Raw genomic sequence first — 24,344 nt, forward strand, 5'->3', positions numbered from 1 at the left:
AACTGATTCAAATTTTTAATGGCTCCTGTCAAAGATGAAATACCTCCTCCTTGCTTAAACATAGAAAAAAATCCATGTGTGTAATAAGTTCCCAGCCTACATGAAAACAAAACCTTATCTTTAATGTAGTCTTGATGTGTACAAATCACGGCTATCGTGTTTTCTTAGCTGATGTAAAATCTGAAAGAAAATGTAGACCTGAGTCTTTTTAGATAAATGCTTTATTTTTTTTCTCAAAATCTTATTTCTCCTACATATCTACAGTGCATAGAGCTTTATAAAATTTATCCAGTAATGAATAAATTCTAGTTTAACACTGATCCACTTTTACTAATAATTTTTTCATTCTGAGTTCGTATTTTTCCTTTTTGTTCTTCCTGATTTTGGCTTTTTATTCTAGTCTTCTGCTATCATGAAACGTAACTTTGACAAGTGGATCTGAACAATACCACAATCTGAGATGACCTGTGCTCCCCATACTACAGAGGCATTAGGCAGTATTAATAAACCTGATGGAGGGAAAGTGAGTGGCCTGCAGAGAGGATCCGAAGTTTGCAGAAGGCAAGAGGGCCAGTGTCTGACAGAGGAAGAACCTGCTTGGAAGAAAGGAATGGTGCATTCCTAATGCACCATCATCTGAAAACTTCCCAGTGGTTTCTATTAAAAAAACGGATTCATGTTTCCAAAGATGGGAAGAACCAGGTCGAGGAGCAGGAGGGTCTCCAGGGAAGGGTTCCATAGCTCAAGGCATAGGGTGTGGGAGCAAAAAGCTTTGAAGGCCCTACCCTGAGTGAATCTGACAAGGACTGGGGACAGACCAGAACTGCGGCACCACCTCAATTTGACCCTTCTGTCCCCTGGATCCTTGTCCACAGTGCATGCTGCTTGTTTGCCTTCTCAGTGGAGACACCACTGCCTCAGGGCCTGGCCATCCCCTGCAGCAGGTGTCAAGCCCATGGGGCAGACGGTATGATGAAGTGGCTGCTCACATCACAACCTCTCAAATGGGAACAGGTGGGAAGCCGCTGCCTTTTCCCTTTTGGTTTTCTTAGAGCACTTCGGCTTCTGTTCTTCAGCCTCTCGGTTTTGGGGCCAGGAAGCGGCCAGTATCCTGGCCGCTTCTGCTTGAGAGCTGGTTCCTTCCTCTTCATCAGAAGAGAGTCCACCGCCTGCTGCGTGGGGAGCTACTGCCTCACTCTGGAGAGGTGTGGGCAGTGCAGGGAAACAGGACACAGGTCAGTGACCAGATAGATGTGTGGAAGCACCAACATGAGGCAGTGAAGGTCCTAGCAACAGCCTGCCTGGAGCTGTGTGGCTCTGGGAGGACAAGGGTGCTGCATGGGGTTGGGGGAGAACTAAGGTCTGTCTTCCTGTGTCTTCCTCAGACTGGGGACTCATCCAAGCAGGTGCTGGTAACTACGAGCTGAGGGAACACCCAGATGTCTAGGCATGTACAATCAAGGAGTGTACAATCAAATCTAGGAGATCACTATTAAATGGTGCTTTGCATGTATTCATTTCTGAACAAAAGTGCCCAGTGCTCTGAAGAGGCACTCCCGAGCCTGGGCTGGCTGAGGCGGGGAGCTGGATGCACAGGGTGAAAGCACAGTGCTAGGAAGGAACCAGTCAGACATGAAGCCAGGAGAAGGGGTCACTGGAGGGATTTGAGGGAGCGACATGACAAGATGACAAGACTTTTTTGAAGGCAAATAGGCAGCACGGGTGGTAGGAGATGTGTGGTCCTAGCTGCTCCCAGAGCATGTTTCTGCTGTCTCTGACCCAGTACTGATCACACCACCTAACTGTCTGGGGCCTGCATGTCAAATCTGCACCTGTGCCCACAGGATGGCCTGCCACATGGCAGGTGCTGCAAGAATATTCCTGTCCCGAGGGATGATCACAGGCACTGGGCCAAGAATAGTGGATCAAACACAGAAATATAGAACTCTCGTTCTGTATGGGTTTAGCACCAGAGCAGGAACTTCCTCCCTTGTGCAAGATGGGCAGAAAAGGGGACATTGGGGCAGGGCGGGGGGCCATAAGAGGCAGCTGAGGCTGACTCTAGGGACACCTTTCCCAATAAGGTAAGGGCACAGGGCCTGGGAGACACAGGTCTGTGACATCAAAACTTAAAGCTGATCGATCTAGGACTTGATGTCCAGGCAGAATGGTGGCCAGTGATTTCTGATTCCCCCCTCTCCACCCCAGGCTTGTCTTCTTTACAAAGGACCCACACTGACCTTGGCCCCATAGCGAAGCTTCAGCCTCTCCCTGATGAGCAGTCCTTTAACCAGCAGCTTCCAATTCCCTAGAGCCCGCTTCTCCCTTTTCTGCAGCAAAAAAACGAAACAGGCATAAAATGTTGAGTACTGCCATTTTCAGGAAAAGTATCATTATGGATACACACACACACATTTTAGATTAAAAGTTTACCAAGTCTCAGCTTTAAAATTGGAGTGATTTATAAAAGGCATCAAAAACAAAAGCCTCTTTTTTATTGTTTCCAACTCTAAAATTTTTAGGGGGGGAGGTTCTCCAGACCTGGACCATAGGCAATTCCTTTTAACAGAGGCAGGTGTCAGCAGCAGGGCAGTTGTCCCTGGAGCTGGCATCCAGGCAGATAGTGGATTCTGAGGTGTAGACAGGACCATTTTTTCCAGTGCTGGCCTCCTAGAGTGCCCTCGTGGAGTCAGAGCCAGAAAGAGCTTCAGAGTGCACAGACTCTCCTTTTACAGTTGCTGCGAGCGAGGCACCTGCAGCTGTGCGCTTGCTTCCCCTGCCCCTGTGCTTTCCCACCTCAGGCCCCGCCCAGGCCAGCCCCGGGCAGGCTGCTCACCTCCTTCTCCTTCTTTTCAATGAGGGCCTGCTCGTTTTCCCAGGCGGCCAGGAGCGTGTCTTTGTATTCCTCGCAGACTATGTACCCGTCAGTTCTGTGGGGGTGTAACATGGGTGGTCTTTCTTGAGCCTTATTCCTGCTCTGGCCTCTCCTCCTCCCGTTGTGGAGGACAGCAGGCTGCTCCTAAGCACTGAAGGATTTCCTGGGTCAGCCGGTCCACAATCCTGGCCATAGCTGCTAACAGATACCACTCATGCAGGAGGAAGGCCTGTGGACACTGGCACTGCTTCTTCCCCAGGCCCTGCCTAAGAGCTGGGATGAGAGCCCTTGCCAGCCCCCACTGCATGCAGGACAGGTCACCAACCAAGAAGGATGCTGACCCCATTAGGTCACCTGTGACTACCCTCAGGAAGCAGTGTTTTAATCTAATATTGTTAGAATACTGGCATCACTGCTTCTGGATGGAAGCCATAGTAGAAGTGTCAAAGTGTAAAAGTAAAGGGTAAAGTGTTAAGGCTGATTTGCAATTTCAGAGTAAAACCTGGAAAATAAGAGCCACTGGGCCTCTACCTCCATCAACCCCTCATCAATTTCCCACCCACTTCACTGTGACCTCTCTGCTCCTCCTTCCAGCTTCTATGGAAGGCCCCTCACGCACACGGGATGGGAGTATCCATTATGGAAATCGAAGCCGATGATGGCTGGGACACAGTCGATGCCTAGCTTACGCGCCACACGGTTCAGGTTGGGCAGGTTCAGCTGGACACAGCCAACAGGCATCATGCTGGGCAGGAAGAGGTACACGTTCCCAAATTCATTCCGGGGGACCTGCAGGGGTGGCATGCCAGGTCTGGCCAACTGCAGAATGAAGCAGCCTGGTCCTGACCCCACTGAGCACTGCCCTTACCTTGCCATCCACAGCCACAGGTGGCTGGTACTCCTCTGTCTGCCACCTGCCAAACAGGCCCAGGTCATTTTGGTCCTGCAGTTGGGGTTCAGCAAGGCGGGCTCTCCGTGCCCGGTTGGAATAGCCTTTCACCATCTACACCAGAGGGAACAGCCAGTTTACAACAAGGGCTACCACTTCCCGAGTGCTTACTGTATAGCAGGCCCTGTGCACAGTGCTTTGTACCTGTTACAAAACAAACAACAAACAAACCTGAGTTGGGTGTGCTTTTTATCCCCTTTATGACTTACTAGTACTATTACCACTAGCACCACCTGCTAACATCTATAGATTGCTCACCGTCCCAGGCACTGTTCTCAGTGATCTATATGTATTTAATATTTTCAGACCATGGATGACCGTGGCTAACTGAAACAGCAAAAAGCAAAATCACAGATAAGGGGGGATTACTATACTTTGTTCTAGACTTTCATCACCAAAAGGGAAATTGGAACCCAAAATGATGTCACTTAAGAGCCCATGCTGGGTGAGTGACAGGGACAGGATTTAACCCCAGAAAACTGTGCCACCTACCCTAGGAAGCACTGACAGTTGGGGACCCCGAGCACACCAAAACTTCCACTGGTGAGTGAAGGGGTAAAAGGAGTGGAGAACTGGCAAGGAAAAGGTTGTGTAACTTCTACAAGGAATGGCGGCTCAGGCGTAGGCTCCTGGGCCTGAGTTGCCTGTGGTGCAGGGGTTGGCAAACCTTTCTGTAAAGGGTCACATACAGCCTCTGTTGCATATTCTTTATTTCTCTCTTTTTACAATCCATAAAAAAAATGTAAAAGCCATTCTGAGACTAAGGGTCCCACCAAAACAGGACCCAGGCTGGATGTGACCTGCGAGCTGTAGACTGCCAACTGCTGTTCTAGTGACCATTTCTGCCGTGGTCTCTGGGCACACCACCTCTGTCACCCCTGCGGGGCTGACGGTCCTTTTTATCCAATGCTGTTAAGTAAAGATCCAATGAGCATGTACTATAGACCCCACTGTGACACCAGTCGTTAGGACCAGAGAAAGGGAAGTCTTTGTTCTTAAGGAGCACAAGGTCCTCTGGGGAGACAGAGAAGACTACAATTTAGTGTGAAGAGTATAAGGTAGAATGGGGCCCAGAGGGAGGATCCCTTGCCCAGTCCGGAGGAGGAAGAGTTTAAGCCAAGTTGCTCAGAACAGGCCTCACCTCAGCTGAGTCTGAGAGGGCAAAAGAGGGAGTGGTCAAGCGAAAAGGGCTGGGTAGAATGGTGTTTGGGACCATGAGTACCTGGGGACTGTGGAAGTCATCTGCTACGTAGGAGGAAATGTGGCTGGAGAAGAGGCAGGCACCAGAGTACCACAGGTTTCGTGCCACATGAAAGACATGCAACTCTAGGTGGGGTGAGGGTGGGCTATCCAGGAGGTGTCACATGCAACTCTGTGTTTCAGATCTCATGACAGCGATATTGAAAGTGAACTGAAGGGCTGAAGGTGGCTGTGATCCAAGCAAGAGAAGAGTTAGAGCTGGGACAGTCGGTTTCAGAACAAAAGGAGGACTTGAGATTTGGGATTATGCTAGAACTGTGCTAATATGATAGCCATTGGACATTTGAAATGTGGCTAGTGGCAACTGAGATATACTGAAAGTAAAACACTAAATTTAAAAGCCTTAGTAAGAAAAAAATGTAAAATATCTCGTTAACATTCTAAAATATTACATGTTGAGATGACAATTATTTCAAATACATTTGAAAATATTTAAGTATGTTAAAATTCTACCTGTTTCTTAAGTTTTTAATGTGGCTACTAAAAAATTTAAATTTGTGGCTCACCTTACATATCAGTCAGACAGTGCCATACCAGAACGAAGAGACTGGTTATTTGATAAGGAGCATAAAAGAAAGGTGAGGGTGCTCCAGGTCCAAGCAGGCAGCATAATGCACTCAAGCCTGCTTTTGGCAGTGACCCACTCCTAACCCTTGCAGCCCCTTCCCACCAAACTGAGGCCTCTCCACTCCCTGCCGAGCTCCCCAGAGTCTCACAACCCAAAGGGCTCCTCTAGGGATCTGATAAAAAAGAACAAATGTGTCTATGACCGGCCACTGTCCTCGCCTGGTTGAACAGGGCTATGTGTCCTGTGACAAGCCTTTGTGGTACTGTACTGAATCCGTATTTCTTGTGGGGAGCTGACCTGGCTTAGTGCAACAACACAATGGGAAAGAGATAACACAATCTAGTAGAGGCAGGGCCTGGGATTGCTGTCTGGGCACTGCCATTTTCCTAACTGTAAGGCCTTGGACAAGTAATTTCTCAAGTTTCCGTTTTCTCATATATAAAATGGGCATCATAATGCTAACTCCTATGGTTGTTGAGACTCAGTAGAGAATACATACATGCAAAATACATGGTAAGTTACCAAGTGGAAGGACACTGATAACTGGTGAATGCGTCTACATAAAGCAGGGCTTTGTCCTCTTAGGACAACTCAGTAACACAGTTCCAATCTACACAGCCTTTGAGCACACACCAGGAGTTTGAGGGCTGCTTTTTGCCTTAGATTTCTTGCATGCTCTGGAAGATCCATCTCCTACAAAGTCCTCAGTCCTCATTAAAGTTAGACAGCGTTTAAATGCTTTCTCCTTCTCTAATCCTTCTCAAGGTAGAAAAGTCAGACCTGGGCTCCTATCCTGGACGTGTATTTGGCAGCACTTAGTCCCCACTCCTCTGCCCTCAGCTGTTCCACTCGGCCTTGTCCCTGAGCCTCCTTGCAGCTCTCAGGGCGCCCACTCAGCGCTGGTTACCTTGTAGGGCACTTCTCCAAGCCTCACCACTCTTCCTTGTTTCAGCCATGTGTCCCTGGAGTGCAAGGTATGCACGCAATCCCTACCAGAGCCAAAGGGGGAGACAAAGGAAAAACTCAGTTAGTTCACAACCTGTCTGATGAAGTACATTATGGAGAGGAACACTGAGGACCCAGGTGCTCATATGACCTTCCGGAAGGAAGAGCGCAGCCTGTGATACTCTTCTCAGGCTCTGCTCCTGAGGGAACCAGGGGACATGCCTCAGGCGAACAGTGAACTTGGGCATCCTGTCTTGGTGGGTGTATGAGTTCCACTTACAAAACCTAAGCTAAACAGAGTTACTGCATCTGTCTTAGGCTTCATGCAGTACCCTCACCTCTCCTCCCACAATGAGAGTCCCTTTGCAGCCTGTAGGGGGACAGGAAAAGTCACAGCAACGAAGGCACATTTCCTCACCAAAAAAAAGACTACGTGGAAATTATAACTATGTTAATAAATTACCATGGAATTGAGACTCATGAGCAAGGAACGGTCAAATAATTCCTGATTATGGGGAGAGATCCTCTATCTTCACTCTCCTTCCAGAGCTAAGAGCTATACCCCAGCCTTGCAATTCTTTCCAACAGAGACCCTGAACAGAGGGTCCAGGTGACTCCCTGCAGGACTGACATGAAGGAAGCAGTCCTCAGTCAGAGGACTCAAACCATCTACTTGTGAGTCTCTAAATTTCCTTTTTCCCTCTTTTCCCATTTCTTAAGAATATCCTCTATTTTTTGGTCTTGTATTTCAATGTTAAAAAAAAAAAAAAATCACATCTTTTGTTTTCTTTCTACTGCTATTTCTTAGAAGTTCTGCTTTTATTTTTTCTTCACTTTAAATTTATATTACTAAAATTTTTTCAGCTTTAATTTTGTATATATTTTATTTATTTTCTACTCTTACTCACTTCACTCCTTCTTTGGTAATTTCTTTTTACTGTGGGTAAAATACATACAACGTAAAATTTATCATCATGATCATTTTTAAGTGTGCAGTTCAGTAGCATTAAGTACATTCACAAGGTTGTGCAATACCATCACCACTATCCATCTCCAGAACTTTTTCATCTTCCAAATTGAAACTGTACCCATTAAAATATCCAATCACTAACTTTCATTACCAAATCCTTTTTCTTTTTGTATGTCTTTAACTTATATTTGAGGGGTGTGTTTATACTGCCCTAAACAAACCTTCCTTGTTCTACTTTTTATTGTTCCCCTATAACTTTTCCCCTCCTGTTTATCTTTTATTCCTTATTGTTTTAATTTCCAAGCTTTAATCTCTTCTACACATCCCCCCAACACAAGAGCACACTTACACTTATAAAGCTCATCCTGTTTGACAACTGAGAGAAATGACATTACCAGCCCCTTGTCCCAGAAGAAGGTTGATAATCCCAGGCCACCAGGTAGCCTCACATACCTGGAGTAGACAGCTTCTCCGCGACAATACCCAATGATCGTGGCTGTCTCAGGATAGATGGCCTCGTATTTCAGGAGATGCCTCTTCAGGGCGTACAGAGGGTGGTTCTTGTATGTGCCAATGACAGTGGGCAAAGGCTGGTCCAGGTGCTTTGCCTGAAACTGCAAAGGTCAGAGAGACAATGTTGAGCATGTGGTTTAGAAGGGGAAGTGAGGTTTGATGTGGACAATCCTCAGACCGACTTGTTTAAATAACAAACAATGGAGCAGAGGGTTCATGGGCACCAATGACTATAACATTGTCTTCGTAGCTCTGGTGTTAAGTAGGTTTCAGATAAATCAAAAGCTATGAAGAATCAAGTAATTCTGTGGCTCGTGGCAACTTTGCAAAGTCATCTAACCTATTCCTCAGCCAGTGGTAGCAGATGGGTGCCCACTCTATTCAGGAGCTTCAAGGAACAGAAAGCTTTCTTCAGGAAAGAGGTCTTATCTCAATGTGAAGTCACTATTTCGCAACGTGGGTCTCCTTAACTGCTCACAGGAAACCAGAATGAGTTGTTCACACCCTGAGACTTTATTTTTAGTCTACCATAATACATACATGTTCTTTTAGCACTTCTTTAAGGAATCTGATTTCTCAGTGGACAATTCCACTGCTGTAATTCACATCCTATTCACCAAGGTTTCCTAAGCTATCCCTTAGTTGTTCTTGAAAACCTCTCAATATATAGTGAGGACGGGCAATGTAGTGTTGCCAGTAGGAGAGACCCTCCACATGGTTAGCTTCCAGTACATACTTGCGTAGGCTAGTCACAATACCATCTACACAGTTCCCATCTCCTCTGCAGTTTTCAGTAAAACGAATGAGGAATACCCCCAGAGGAAACTCTCAGTGCAGGATGAACTGCACTGAAACAGAGAATGCTAAATAAACCCATGCTTCACCCATCTTAGGAATTGGGAATAATTCTTTGGCAAATCTGGGCATGTTCCTGCTGAGTTCTATCCAACACAACTGCTGTGCACAAGCAGCTCAGGCTCTCCTCCTAAAACCAAGTGATATGCTATGGTCTCTTTAAGTTTAGAAGTCAACTTCCTAGTGTGCCTTCTCAATAGACTGAAGGTATTTCCTCATCTTGAGTTAATTTGTTCCCAGGAGGTGAGTGTTCTAGATCTGTGGAGGGTAGTTTGTGTATGTGCTGGTGTGAGTGTGTACAACTGGGAGGATGGAGGGCAATCATATTAATGAGCTTTTCCTTCTTTTACTCAGCATGACATATGACTTGCAAAAATTATTTTAAAGCTCCAAAATTTATAACTGGGCAATAACTAGAAGTATATAGGCTTCAAAGCCAAATAGACCTGGGTTCAAATACCAAGTCAGTTAATCTCTTGGATCCTAAATTCTTAACTGGTAAAATTAAGGCAATAATCATCCCAGCTTTATAGTGTTGTGACAACTAATGATAAACACAAAAAATACCCAACTCAGGGCTGGGGACACATAAAGTGCTCAAATATGGAAATAATTTTAATAGCTCAACTAGGTCTTTGAGCCCATGGCAGCTGAGGCCTTACCTCCAAGTCTTCTTTCTTCTCCCTTTCCACCAGTGGGCTCTGGTAGGGTCTCAGGGTTTCAGCCCACCACTTGGCATCAACCCGGCACTTGCGGGTCGCTGTCATCCAGGCTGGGTCATACCTCTGGGTGACATCCCGGACCCAGCCATCATTGTCAATGCCCACAACGTAGGTCACGGGCTTGGTGGCATATCTGTAACATGTCAGAGCCTGGTCCACCACACCATGCACACAGTCCATGCACACCCATTTTTCCTCCCGTTCACAGAACACCTCTAGCCACTGGTCCGTGCCAGCTGCTTTCCCTCTTTCTGTCCCCTCACCATCATTGGACATTTTCTTGCCTCTCTTACTCTTACTGCTTGAAGAGCTTGTGGATGCTGCTGGAGAGCCAGGGTGCTTAGTGTAGCTTCCACATTGGGTCTTAGAGCCACTTTTGGACCCTGCTTTTGTCCTCTGAGGGGCCAGGGCCCTCCTCTGCCTCCGAGGGCCAGGCTCAGAATCCTCATCAGACGAATGTTGGGCTTCCCCACTGGAGAACTCAAAGTCAGAGCCACTGTTGGCCTTGTCACTCCCACTCTCCTCTTTGTAACACACCCTGGAGGCCACCCGTCGCCGCCGGCCACACAACCGTCTCGGGGTCCCCTCCCGCTGTTCCTCCCCACCGGAGGGGGGCTCTCTGTGTTTCTTCCCGAGAGCAGCTGGCTTGCTCTTCCTCTCTGCGGCACCTGGGCTGCTGGGGCCCTTGGAAGAAGTGCTCTCTTTTCTGGTTCCTCTGCTGGTCTTTGGTTTGGTTTGGTTTTCTGACGCTTGGCTGGAAGTTTCTGAGGAGCCTGCAGGACCATCTGTGGATTTCTCTTTAGGTTTCTTTCCCTTAAATAGAAAAGAAATTTTGCTTTTTCTATTTTGCTGATAGGATAGAGACCCTGTAATCTAACAGGGTGACACCACTGGCTAGAGAACCAGCATACACAAGATGTCCCCAGCTCAGACAGTGATCACTGGCTATCCTTTTGGGTAGTTGGGAAGTATTAGCTAAAATCAACAGCATCTTAGATAAGGTCACAATGTAATTCTCTTCACTCTGAAGTGTAACACAAGGAAAAGAGCACAGGATGTAGAAACAGACAAACCTGGGTTCAAAGCTGTTTCTCATGTTATGTGAGTTTCCTCGGCAACAATAATACTCACCTTGCGCATTATGCATTTTGAAAACAAATACTAATAGACTTAACGAAATTAAGGTATTAAGAATATAGCAATTGCCCCACCAGTGTGGCTCAGCAGTTGAGCATCAACCTATGATGTAGGAGATAGCGGTTTGATTCCCTGTCAGGCCACATGCCCGGGGTTGTGGGCTTGACCCCCAGTGGGGGAAAGTGCAGGATGCAGTCAATCAATGATTTTCTCTCATCATTGATGTTTCTCTCTCTCTCTCCCTCTCCCTCTCTCTCTCTGAAATCAATAAAGATATTTAGAGGAAGAAAAAAAAGAATATAGAAATTGGGAGCATTATCTCAATCTGTTGAGATTCTGCTTCCCAGCAATTGTTGACAGTTTGGCTAAATAAACTCACTAAAATTCTTCAAAAAAAAGAATACAGAAATTAGTAAAATCAATTTCTGGACCGTCAAGTATCAGACAATGCCAACACCCCAGTGAGTATAGTGTTCAGCCTCTTTCTTAGATGACTGCAGAATTGAGAGTCCTTCACCCATTATCACTCTACACTACTGATGAGGACAGGTACCACTGTACTGTTTTATAGAACAGAAACTAAAGCACCAAGGAGCCAAGACCTCTCAAAGGCCTTTTGCACACACAAAGATCAGGTTGCTAGATAACCCAGTTGTGTGTCCAATCTTGCCAGCACAGGTTATATATGTGCAAGGCAGGCTCAAAGGAACCCACACTCTATGAATACCGATCCTTAAAAACAGTCTAATGACCAATTTTTTAAAAGTCTGATAATTTCCCACTTCTTCCTGACCAACTACCCTTCTCTCTGGAAGCCCTAAGAACCTCACCTTGGCTGCTGATAACTTCAGAGGAATTGGCTGTAGAGACAATACCAGTCGGGTTGGGAGCTGCAGGGCCCGGAGAATCAGTAAAAATATCTATAATGAAAAAGGATAACACATTTATCCTAATAAAAGAATTAAGGGATTAATTAAATGCTGTTGTGGTGGTACTTATTTGTAACAAAGAAAAGTTAGAAATAACCAAGCTGTCTAACCATAGGAGTCTGGAACCCTCGACACTTAAAAACGATGCTGCAGAGCTCTATCTTTGTAGAAAAATGGAAAAATGTTCACCACATATTAAAGAAAAAGAGAAGTTTGTTTTAAAATATATAATGTTAATTTTTGTAAGAAAAAATTGTATACAAATATAAAGATTTCCAAAATGTATATTTAGAAAAGGACCCATATATTGGATTATAGCTGTTTACATACGGTTGTGTTTTTTTTAGTTTACCTTTCTGTAGTCAATGTGTTATATGTTTGTGATTAAAATAAAATAATAAAATGACATATTACTTTGAGAAAAAAATATAGAAAACACCATTATCATCAGATGACCAAAGTCTATGCCCTGTATTCCATTTTCCCCACAATGAATCTTTCAACTAGAAGCTGCAGTTCTAAACATTCTGTTAACTTGTAAGGATGGGAAGTGACTCCAGGAAATTAATCTCCAAAACAGCACCAGTGATAAAGCTCCTGAGAGCAAGATCTTCCTACACAGATCTTAGGTTCCTCATGAATTACTGTAATACCCTAGTGAGAAAGCCAGAGGTGAAAATGAGAAACAGGAAGGCAGGTTTTCTGTGAAAAGCCATGTTATATTGAAAAAAATAATTATTTTTGCCTTGTTTCACCTGGAGTTAAAAATGGGGGAAACATCAAAGAAACCCAAATTGAAGGACATGCTACAAAACTCCTAAGCAATACTCTTCAAAAACATCAAGGTAATGAAAGATGAGGGAAGACTGAGAAACTGTGACAAACTGGAACAGACTAAGGACATATGATGACTAAATGCCACATAGTCTCTTGGGTTGGATCCTGGAATAGAAAAGGCATTAGTGGAAAACCTTGAAAAGTCCAAATAATATTGATAGTTTAGTTGACAACACATTATTAATTGGTATATTTATCACTGTGCCAATAGTAATTCCTTAGTTTCTTAGTGCATAGCACGGCACAGGAACACAGATGTAAGTGTCTGGGTAACTGAGTACTCATTGGAGTATTCAACTAGCTGAATGACTTCTCTAAACCTAGATTTCTTCATCTATAGTAATCCCTGCCTTGTCTTCCTCACAGGATTATAAATAAGATCACATATGTGACAGTACTCTGCAAGCAATCCAGTGCTACACAAATATACATGGTCAGTACCTTTAATAAATAATCTGTCAATACATGTTAACAATGGAAAAAAATTAAGTTACAAAGCCGTACAAATTCCTATATTAAAAATTAGATAACCAGAAGAAATGGACAAATCCTAAAAATAGAGAAATTGCCAAAACTGACTCAAGGAAAAATAGAAAATCTGAATATACCTTTAACAAGAAACTGAAACTTAGCTTCGAAAGATACAAAAAGTCTGGTCTCTTTCTCTGAACAAACAGGGAATCTGAGGCTCAGGCACAAGTCTGTGTATTCATAGGAATCTTCCAAGGATACAAGGATAAAACCATGTATCTATCTCTATTTTTGTTTTATTCAGACAGAGCCTTACCTAAGGGCATTTTCAAGTGTTTGATAAAGCCTCTCTACACATAAGAGCTCTTCACCAGGACTCCTTTTGGTAGACATAACTCTCCTCACTGAATGGCTGCCTGCCGATGCCATCACCCAAATAGGAAGGCATGGAAACACTTTCTTAAGGATTTTAGCAGCCAATTTGAAACAACATTTCCTTGGAACTTCTGAACACAATTTCTGAATAGTTAATGGAAACAATTCTAGAGCACTTGACCAAAAATTCAGTGCTTTAACACACTAGGACACCAAATAATAGAAAGACACCAAATAATAGGACACCAAATAATAGAAAGGCCTTCAACTCACACACTGATCCCAACCCTGATTCCAATGTATGCCAACCGAGTGACCCTAAGAAAGTTACTTAGCCTCTTTGAGCTTCAGTGTCTATTATTTATTTTATGAAGACTGCATAAGGAAATATATGTAAAACACCTGGAATAGTATTTGGCACATGACTGCTATCATCATTTGCTAACAGTACTAATAAAAATAGTACTGCCAGGAAGAATCACTTACATGGACCAATTCTTCATCATCTCGTGCAGAGTAAATCGCAAATCTCCTTTCCAACGTAGTCTGTAAGCCATCTCGCTCACTGATTGAAAGCTCAGAGTTAACTATAAATGTTCCAATGAACCTGCAGAAAAGCCAGGTATTCCTTGGTGTGAAAGGTCAGAGCAAAGAGGACCTCTGTTCCTTTATAGCCAAGAAAATCAGAAGGGGGAGTCTGGGAAGGAAATTGTGTCCACCTGCCTTTGTTCTACTCTTCCTACCCTGTTTGGCTAATTCCTACTCATCACTGAAGACCCACTTCAGACTTTACCTCTCTCAGCAGCCTTCCCAGACTCCCCACCTGAGGTAAGTGCCCTGATTCTCTGTGCCCGCAGTGCCCAGCACACCGCTTCCAGAGCAATGGTTACACTATTCTAATTACCTGGGGGTGTATTTGTCACCCCGACCAACCTGGGAGCTCTTCCAGGACAGAGATCATGCCTGATATTTCTATCTTCAATGCTGTACCCACTGTGTGGCATACAAGATCACCTCAGGGGATATCTGTGGAGGTGACCCGCACCCAACCTCTAAGAGAGACACAAATCCTACACTAAGGCGGTACAACACAGGCGAGAGGGCCATACCATTTCATCAGGTTTGACAGGTAGCAGATATCCACATCTTGAGGAGGCACTTTGGTAAAGCGAGTTGGGATGATGGAGAGGCTAATAGCCTGAAGATCAGGCTGGTTGCAGATGCTATTTCGATAGAAGCCATTTGCTAACAGGCATAGAAGGTGAACCTGGAAAGAAAGAGAAAAAGGAAGACATGGAAAGAAAGCTAAACACTAGAGGGATTTTTGCTATCAAATTAAAAGACATTTTGTGGGCAGGAAATATTTGTTGCCATTTCTTTAAAAAAAAATTTTTTTTTTATTGACTTCAGAGACAGAGGAAGGGAAAAGAGGAGAGGGAGGGAGGGAAGGGGGGAGAGAGAGAGGGAGGGGGAGAGGGAAAGAGAGAGAAACATTGATGCTAGAGAGAAACGATTGGCTGCCTCCCAAATGCACCCCGACCAGAGATCGAACCCGCAACCTGGGCATGTGCCTTGACAGGTAATCAAACCGGTGACCTTTTGGTGCACGGGAAAACAATCAACTGAGCCACACAAGCCAGGGCATGCTGTCATTTCTAAATAGAAAAAGTAAAAATACTAATCTTGAAGCTTCAAAACACAACTTATTTTCTTCTAAGCATCCTTGTCTTTTATATACTGAAGGAACTATGGATGAAATGCTACAATGTCTGGGGTTTGCTCAGGAGGGTCAAGAGGAAAAATGAGTGGGAGGAAAGAATCGCAAGACTGCTCATGGGCCAGTAACTGTCAAAGCTGGAGGATAGCACAGAGCTCACTGCATTGCTATGTGTGCATGAATCCAACCTCCTCCACTTCAGACCCCATACCTGTCCCACATCTGACCTCCAGCCCCATCCTTCCTCAACCTACTTGAAATGGTCATGTGACTATCTTCCCAAACCCACCCTTCCTCAACCTACTGAAATGGTCATGTGACTATCTTCCCAAACCCACCCTTCCTTAACCTACTGAAATGATCATGTGACTATCTTCCCAAACCCACCTTTCCTCAACCTACTGAAATGATCATGTGACTATCTTCCCCTTCTCTCGCACACAGCTTTGTATCATTTTCACTTCAAAATAGGTTTTCCTTCCTTTACACTTATAGCCTATTTCATTCAGTGGAACTGCCCTTTCCCCCTCACTTAAGCTTCAAATCTTGGTGTCTTTCATTCATCTCTAACACTAAGAGGTAAAAGAAACAGAGCTATCTCATGTACTCCCCCCCATGGCTGCTGTGAGGTGGGCCTCACTCCAGTTCCTGTCTCATCTCCTCACTGTCTTTGCTGTGTGCACATTTTACCCCTAAATTTCTGTAGCTGTTCCATCCATGGCAGTGTCTCTTCCATCCATCCCATTACTACCTTCTCTGGCTGCTCACTGTGGATCAGAGGAAAAATCAAAATCCTCCTGTCCCTCACTCTCGTTTGGTTTCCAACACACATATACTCCAAGAGTATATGGGGGTAAACTGGTTGTCCCACCATTCCCTCCGTAACTCGGAGAACAGTCTGCCCAGACTCTGTCCTCTCCCATCTTAACATGCTATCCTTTCTCCAAGACCCAACTCCAGTCCTTTCTCCTAAATAAAGCCTTCCTCAGCTACTCAAACCACACTGATCTCCTTCTTTCTTCTAAGTCTTATGCTTCACTGTTTTGAGGTCTTTCTTGTTCCATCTGTGACATCAGAAACCCCTTAATAGTAGGAAATAAGCTTTATACAAGTATCTTTCCCACAATGCCAAGAACCTTGCTAGGTTCATAACACATGTTCAAGAGCTACCAGCTGAAGTCAAAAGCCAGCAACTTTAGCTGAAATCAGAAGTAATGTTACTAAACAGTGGAAAGAAGAGATGGAGGGTATCTGTCCTTTAGCCCCTGCTCCATGCCAGGCATTATGCTCTGTACTTTACATGTAAAGTATGCGTAATACTCATAAATACCCTCTGAGGAAGACACTATTATTAACTCTTACTTCAAACATGAGGAAACAACCTCAGAGAGAATAAGAAACTTGCCAAGATCACATAGTGAGTAGGAGAGCCAGAAATGAGACCTAGGTTTCATAGACTGAGACCTTAAGTTCTTTTCGCCACAGCACTCTGCCCTGACAAACAGGAATACTGTCCTTTCCCTTTATTCCCTGCCCTTACCTTGTGTGTATCCTCATGGACTTCTTTATTGAAACGCTTCATCAGCCTCCGAAGAGCTGTCTCAAACTCCATTTGTACTTTTTCACTGCAATGTGTATTAAAAAAACTGAGTCATTCTGGGAAATTGAAACCTGACTCCATTCCCCCCAACCAATTTCTTTTCCTTATAATGGCATACAAATCACTTTCCTTGTTTTCTTGCACAAGGCTGTGCTATTCAAGTAAATTTTTAAAAAGCTACCTATTTTCTGTTCATTCTCACCTACAAATCTTAGCTCAGGACATTCTCTACCCAGGCTGACTTTGTTTTAACCTGCACCAAATCATGCCTCATGAACATCGATCAAAGCTCACCTCCTCCAGGAAGTCGTCTCTGACTCCCTGACCTTCCAACTACTGCATTTATATTCAATTAATGTACACTCATTTGTATTACACTGTTCTGATGTAAAATCTCTTTCATGTCTGTGTTCCATGCATCTTTAAGAAAACTCAATGCTTCTTGAATGACTTTTATTATCTTCCTTCAGCATGGCTAATAATGTGCCCATCATACAGTGGAATCCATTAACCAACAAATTACCAGGGGTTGTGCTCAATATTCCCAAGCCCAGAAGCTACAAAGGGAGTGGGAATATTGGGATGAAATGGGGGGGTTCTCTACCATGGTGGGGCACTGCTTCAAGTCCTGCAGAGTGATGTGGTGGGGAAAGCATGACTTATAAGTCAGCCTGACAGGGATTTAGATCTTGCCTCATCCACTTAGTGGCTGAGTGACTCCTGAAATTATAATTAACCTCTCTGAGCCTCTGGCTGCTGATTCACATACTGTCCTAAAATTAAGTAAGATAATGGACAACCTTGGCACACAGAAGTTGCTCAATACATAGGAGTTTTCTCTCTCCATCTCCTGTTCCAGCCAGGACACAAAGGTTTCTCATTCAAGTCCTAAAGGTGAGGCCAGGGTTCTCTCACCCAAGGTTCCTGAACACTTTAATACTCAGCCCTGGCCTCCTATGTGTTTCTCAGAAGTTTTTATTAAGTAGGAGCTGTTGCCAATTAAATGTGACAGGAATCTAGAAGCAAGTGCTTAATCTTACCTTCTTTCTCTTGCTTTTGCCTGCTCCGGTGTTTCAATCTCTATCTCCACTGGCTTCAGAGGCAGAACAGATTGAGAGAAGGCTGCATTTTCTCCCACATCACCTGGCACAGGCTCACTAAGTTCTGTCAACAGTAATTTTAAAAAATCAATAATAGTAATTATAATAACTACTGTACAGAACAAAATCAAGATTCTGCTGGGAAGCAGGAAGTGAGGAATGGATGTGAGGTGGATAATTTGCAGAGATAAACACTCCCCCTTCCATGCTCTGAATACCTAAAAAAAACCCCAAAAAACCAAAAAAATTGCCAAGCACTGCGCTAAATGTTTTATACTTATTTGTATCATTTAACCCACACAGAAACCCATAGTAGTAGTCCTAGTAGTAGAAAAGAAGGAAACTAAGCTTAAAGATATTGATTTGAATTAGATACAGACCCTTGCTATCAAGGAGCTGATGCTTGTGTGTTTTAGTAGATATTTCTTTTTTTTTTAAAGCCAAAATGAGAATAATTTTCTATCTTTTTATTACTACATAACACTTAGCACAATTTGCTTTGTATGAAGTGATGATTTAGGTGTCTTTCAGTCTTAGCTGTAAACTTGTTATGACAAGAAATGCATCTTTTTCATCTCTTTATCCCTTACACTGCTTGTAAACACTAGCTGAAATAAACTGAATTTGTTGAACTGGATCTAACTGTGAACTTCATTAGCAAAGGGCTCTTTTAAAGAAGGTTTGGGCCTAGAAGCAATAATGCCCGTTTAGCAATGAACACACCTAATGCCAAGATTTTGGTTTCTACATAACAGTCCTCGCTGAAATGAATCAGGGCTTCTTGGAGAAAAAATGTTGATTCCAGGTCTGGAGCAAGGAAAGTATAAAGTGAGCCTGGAACATCTTGTTGTGCCAGAAACATAAATGTTCTAAAAAACTAAATGAGGTCATATCAAAAAGACATGGGAGGGTAACTAGCTTAAAGGGGCTTCCACTAGCCAAATTTGGAACAATCTGAAGCTCAAAAAGTGTAATGATGATAACTGGAAATATGTGTAATTAGAATATAAAAACCTCTAAGTCCATTGTGATACTCAGAATAAATAAATACAATTCCTGAAAGGGTGGTAAAATTAGGCACTTGCTAAATAAATACAATTCCTTTACAGATCAGTCAGTTAATAAATGTATATAAAATGACAGAATCAGATTTATTACCATTTTGTCATCCTCAATATAATAAATTTTGATCCAGTCAAGATCATTAATGCATGCTAAAACCATTAAGTAAAAAATTACTGGGAACAAGAATCAGAGTACAACTGGAGATGGTTAATTACAAAGGGAAAATGTACCTTTATATTGGCACAATCTGGCAATACCACCTTACAGAATCAAGCTTATTATCACTAGTAGAACAACCTGACATTAAGTGTCTATTAATGGATGTGATATGAAGTAAAAAGCATCACCTATAAAGTATTCTCGCAAAAAAAAAAAAAAAAAAAGTTTAATCTAAATTCAATCAAGTCTTTGAATTTAATTTACAATTTATAAGAAATACATGGGATACTGAAAAAACTGTACCACCACCATGAGATGACTGATTATTTATCATACACAACCAGAACCTGAGACATTCTACAAAACAAGATGCCAGGACTCTTTAAAAAAGGCAGTGCTATGAAAAACAAAACAAAAGGTAGGTGGGGGGTTACTGTTACAGAGACAACCAACATAAGGCTTACACCTTGTATAGATCCTGGATTAGAATAAAAGGGGGGGAACAGCTATAAAGGATATTTTTATAATAATTGGGGATTTATTTTTCATTTTATTAGGTGTGATAATGGTATTTTATAATGTAGGTGAATGTCTTATTCTTTGGAAATGCAGGGTGCAGTATTTAGAAGTGTCAGAATGTCAGTTACTCACTTTCAAATGCTTCCACAATGCATATTTACTGAAAGATATATTCAGAATAGCAAAATGTTAAAGTTAATGATCTAGATGAAGAGTATATGTACTACACCGAAAGGTCACAGGTTCATTTCCCAGTCAGGGCACACACCCAGGTTGTGGGTTTGATCCCTGGGAGGGGCTCATGAGGGAGGCAACTGATTGACGTTTCACTCTCACATGGATGTTTTTCTCTTTCTCTCCCTTCCTCTCTCTAAAATCAATAAAAGCATGTCCTGCCTAGCCAGTTTGGCTCAGTGGTTAGAATGTCCACCTGAGGACTGAAGGGTTGTAGGTTCAATTCTGGAAAAGGGCACATACCTCGGTTGCAGGCTTGATCCCTGGTCCTGGTCTGGGCATGTGTGGGAGGCAACCAATCGACATCAACAGTTCTCTCTTTCTCTCCCCCTCCTTTCCACTCTCTCTAAAAAAAAAAAAAAAAAAAATCAATGGAAAAAATATCCTCAGGTGAGAACTTAAAAAAAAAAAAAAAAAAAGCATGGCCTCAGGTGAGGATTTAAAAAAAAAAAAAGAGTATATGTACTCATTTTCAGCTTTCTTGTAGGTCTGAACATTTTCAAAATAGATAGCTGGGAAAAAGTCATGCTAGGCAGGAGGATTCAGGGATGATAACATTAGCTGGTATTTATTTTTAGTATATGATACACTAGGCCCAATACACCTGCAACCCTCCCCCACAAGAATCCCAGAGCCTAGACTGTGCACTGCTCATAGTAATCATACAGTGTTTACTGAAAATTAACAATAAAAAAACACTGGTTCAGATAGGTGGTGTTACTTGCTCACACAGCTATATTAGTGGCAAAGCTGGCTCTCACCCCAGGTTTGTCACTTATATAGCTTTGTGAGCAAGTAACTCCACCTGTCTGAACCGGTGTTTTTTTACTGTATTCTTGCAAAGCCTCTGCTCTTCCTATGAGTGACAATACCTCTCTATTTCATAATCTACTCCAGTGACAGCCAGCAAAGAAAGAGACTATACAACCTGCTCTAGTAATCCAGTGTTGAGTTTTTCATATCAAAAGCAAGTTCCTACTGCAATCTTATCTTTAGTCTTATTAGTTTCAAAAGAAAACAATAGGATTACAATCAGTGGCATAACTCTAAATGGAATCAAACAGAAAAACAGGATTAGACAGTTCTGAAAACAAAGAAAGATGCCGTACCTTCTACCTCTTCCCACTCATCTTCGCTTTCTTCCTCGTCATCTCCTTCGTGCCTGTCTTCGTCCACAGGAGACTCCCTCTTTGGATGGTGTGCATTCTTGCAGGCACGTGTAAGGTTTCTATGTAAACACCACAGGAAGGAAGATGAAGAAGGTGCAAACATCCCAGTATTACATTTAAACTAAATGGAATTTTAAGGACTCCTATTTATTGAAAATCTGTTGCAATTATTTAAAGATCATTTGTGAACTCTGAGTCTCATTTCCTCCATCAGCATGAGTTTCAAGTTCTCATCAAGATGTGCTCTAATTGCCCTGGACGGTGTGGCTCAGTGCTTAGAGCATCGGCCTATGCACCGAAGAGTAGCAGGTTTGATCCCCAGCCCTGGTTGGGAAGCATGTGGGAGGGAACCAATTGATGTGTCTTTCTCACATCAGTGTTTCTCCCCCCCCACTCTCTCTCTCTCTCTCTAAAAAAAAAAAAAAATCCAATGGAGAAAAAAACATCCTCAGGTGAGGATTAACAAAAAAAAGAGAGATGTGATCTGATCAACAATTTAATACTAGATGTGCTGTCAAAACAGAAAGATCACTATAAACCTACAGCCTAGAGCTGTGTGAAGGAAAACAGTTATGTCTGGAAATGGGATAGGAAAACTAGAAGAAACACAATAATAATGTGAGTTTCAGAAGTAAAAGCTGTGATATCTGTGTATATACAGTTGGATGCCAGAAAGAAAAAGGAATTCACATTTGCTGATCCTGCTACAGGCCAACTAAGAAGATTCCCTCCACCCCCCTTTAAGAAACATGATATAAGGAGACTGAAGTTGAAGTATAGCTTCAAGATAAGTGGGAATGTGACTATATACAGGTATGTCATAAATAGCAACACAAACCTGGACACCTAGCTAGTTAAGGAGATAACTACATAGATAAGTAGCTAGCTACATACCAGTTCAAGACTAAATTGTTGCTAATGTGTAACACAGATCTTCGTCAACTTAAGATAGGGTTACTTCCCAATATACCCATCCTAAGTTGAAAAGATATTAAGTCTGTAGGTGGCTTCTGATCTGCATCTTGAAGGTGGAAGAAAACTTTTTAGGCAGCAGGAGAATATGAGCACAACTCAGAGACAACAAAGCATGAACATGCGTCAAGTGAATGACAAGATGTCCAGCTGAGCAGTAGAGTGTGCAGGAGGACACTTGTATGAGAGAAAGCTGGCATGGCAGGTAAATATTTTTAAACTGTAATATCTTTGTGTAGTAGAAAGAACACAGGACCAGGAATCAGAAGACCTAGGTCTCATCCTGTTTTTTGCCACTATCTAGCTGTGTAACCACAAATAAATCACTTTCTGCAAGCTGTCATTGTTCTCACATGAAGTTTGGAAGGTAAAGTATATAATCGCTAAGATTCTTTCTAGCTCCTACTAGCAGTCTGAGCTCTATTTAGAAGAGTTTAAAGATCCAATCTTTTCCATGGATTCTAGTAACAAGCAAAAAGAACAGGTTTTATTAATCACACTTCTCTGATAGGAAAAGTCAAGACCTCTCACCTGAAATCTCCCACATCACTGAAGGCTTCATCTGTTTTAACCTTCAGGTTTTCAGATTTAACAGTCACCTTGGCAACTTTCTTTTTTGCTGGACCGCCTGCTGAGGTCCCAGGGTCATTGCAGCCCCTTTTCCTCTTTCCTTGCGAGACTTTTGAGAGCAGACTCTTCTTTGGGGGCTTCTCATCTTCAAAGACATCTAGACGGCAACAGGAAAGGGACAACAGGAAAGGTGGATGCAGAGTAGTTTCATGGGCAGGGTCATGAAAACTCCTCTTCGGTATCCTCCCTCCAATCCACATCTCATCACCAGCTTACCACGCTACATTTGGGCAATAACCAGCTTTCAGCCTCTTCCCACCTTCAGTATAGTCTATGCTCTTTGCTCACAGTAAAAACCATTTTCCTTTATTGGCATTTTATTCTACTCCTCCTGAGACGACAGAGAGGCCACCATATGACTCAAATAAAATCTAACTTCTAAATCTTAAATTTCTGCTTATATCCAGTAAGAAAAATACATCAGTCCACTGACTAACCCTTTGCTTATTTACTACCTGCCAAGACTATTTATTTTAGGGATAATCCATTCCTATTAAGTGAAATGTTTTGAGTTCATAAACACAACCAAGTTTTACCGTCTTATTTCGATTAATACGTATTTCTGCCATCTTTCAAAATCAAATTCTGCTCAAAATACATACTTTATGAAACTTTTCCTAGCTAACCCAAATAGCACTTGGTATATCAACCATCAGCGAGCTTAGTGGAATAAGATAGTACTAACTGTCTTCGCTTTCTTAAAATAATAATTATTTTTTGTTAAAGGTAAAAATAAAAATGTATAAGCTGTTGTTTTAGTTAAATTAGGGTATCTAAAACTATTAGTTAAATTAGGGTATCTAAAACTATTTAGTTAAATTAGGGTATCTAAAACTATTAGTTAAATTAGGGTATCTAAAATATATATTCATATATAGCTATATAATATATTAATTTTTAATGAGTAAATACCTTATAGATAACTTGACAGAAGAAAATTGTTTTTATTTTGTAAATCTATTCATGAAAATAATCTTGAATCTGAAATAAATCATTTTCTTTTGCCTTTGCCTGACTCTGCTTCAACAAATTTTAGAAAACAAAAATACTCTAGCCTGTACTGAGGTTCAAAAAGGAACTGCAATATTAACCTAAAATATCAAATGAATTCATTCCTTTCATTTATGGTTTGTCCTGATGACTCTCTTGGGGTATTTATATCCCCAAAGAATACACTTTTGCATGGGAAGAAGGCTCCCTTTTGATCTAAATAAAGTCATAATTTGAATAAATTTCACATTATAAGGGCATCTGTTTTAATGCTAGATAAAAATCACTGCTTCAGTTCTGTTTCTTTCAAATGTTTTATAGGAATTTATGCATTCCAATGGTTTAAACATTCCAATGGAAACACAAAATATTTAAAAATTAGTTATTTAGAATCTAGAAACAGATTTTTTATTCCAAGGCCAGAAAATGCTTAAAGGTTTATAACTTGACAGTTTGAATAGGATACCCTTAAAAATCAGGACTTCTGTAGCTTACAAAGATCTTTAGCCCTCTATTAATAGGCAAAGATGCAAAATACTTCATTTTTAATGATCTAAAAATACAGGTGGGAGAATACTTTAGAGGCACTGTTTCTTTCTCACCAAATTTATTTGGTTGGTTAAAAGGCACAATGTATATTTTTGTGCTTTGAAGAGAAAGGTAAAAGAGTTAAAGGGGGGGGGGGGGTTGAAACTGAATAAAAAAATGTTCGTAGTATTATTCATAATATCAGAAAAGTTTTAAAATCCAAATGTTCAACCATGAGATCATCATTAATTCCAG

The 24,344-nt window shown here is 42.2% G+C and overlaps 1 protein-coding gene across 5 annotated transcripts; it reads right to left on the reverse strand.

Moving 5' to 3' along the window:
• Window positions 1–203: 203 nt before the first annotated feature.
• Window positions 204–22,657, reverse strand: XPC (XPC complex subunit, DNA damage recognition and repair factor). 5 transcript variants are annotated; one of them, XM_016209874.2, is made up of 15 exons: window positions 22,473–22,657; window positions 20,910–21,028; window positions 17,764–17,887; window positions 16,664–16,748; window positions 14,516–14,673; window positions 13,893–14,013; window positions 11,625–11,714; window positions 9,598–10,470; window positions 8,021–8,181; window positions 6,560–6,641; window positions 3,744–3,878; window positions 3,495–3,664; window positions 2,837–2,930; window positions 2,241–2,330; window positions 204–1,197 (listed from the first exon to the last, which is right to left on the reverse strand). In XM_016209874.2, the coding sequence occupies exons 4-15, from the start codon at window positions 16,733–16,735 to the stop codon at window positions 991–993; spliced, it is 2,253 nt and encodes a 750-aa protein (XP_016065360.2). In that variant the 5' UTR covers window positions 16,736–16,748; window positions 17,764–17,887; window positions 20,910–21,028; window positions 22,473–22,657; the 3' UTR covers window positions 204–990. The 5 variants fall into 5 exon arrangements, with proteins under 5 accessions (XP_016065360.2, XP_087681099.1, XP_087681102.1 ...); XM_087824973.1 differs by lacking the exon at window positions 22,473–22,657 and having other exon boundaries at window positions 20,910–21,097; XM_087824976.1 differs by lacking the exons at window positions 20,910–21,028; window positions 22,473–22,657 and adding an exon at window positions 20,044–20,116.
• Between the last annotated feature and the right edge of the window lie 1,687 nt (window positions 22,658–24,344).

Source organism: Miniopterus natalensis, chromosome 15 (assembly GCF_054644295.1).
Source record: "Miniopterus natalensis isolate mMinNat1 chromosome 15, mMinNat1.hap1, whole genome shotgun sequence".
NCBI classification, from domain to species: Eukaryota; Metazoa; Chordata; class Mammalia; order Chiroptera; family Miniopteridae; genus Miniopterus; species Miniopterus natalensis.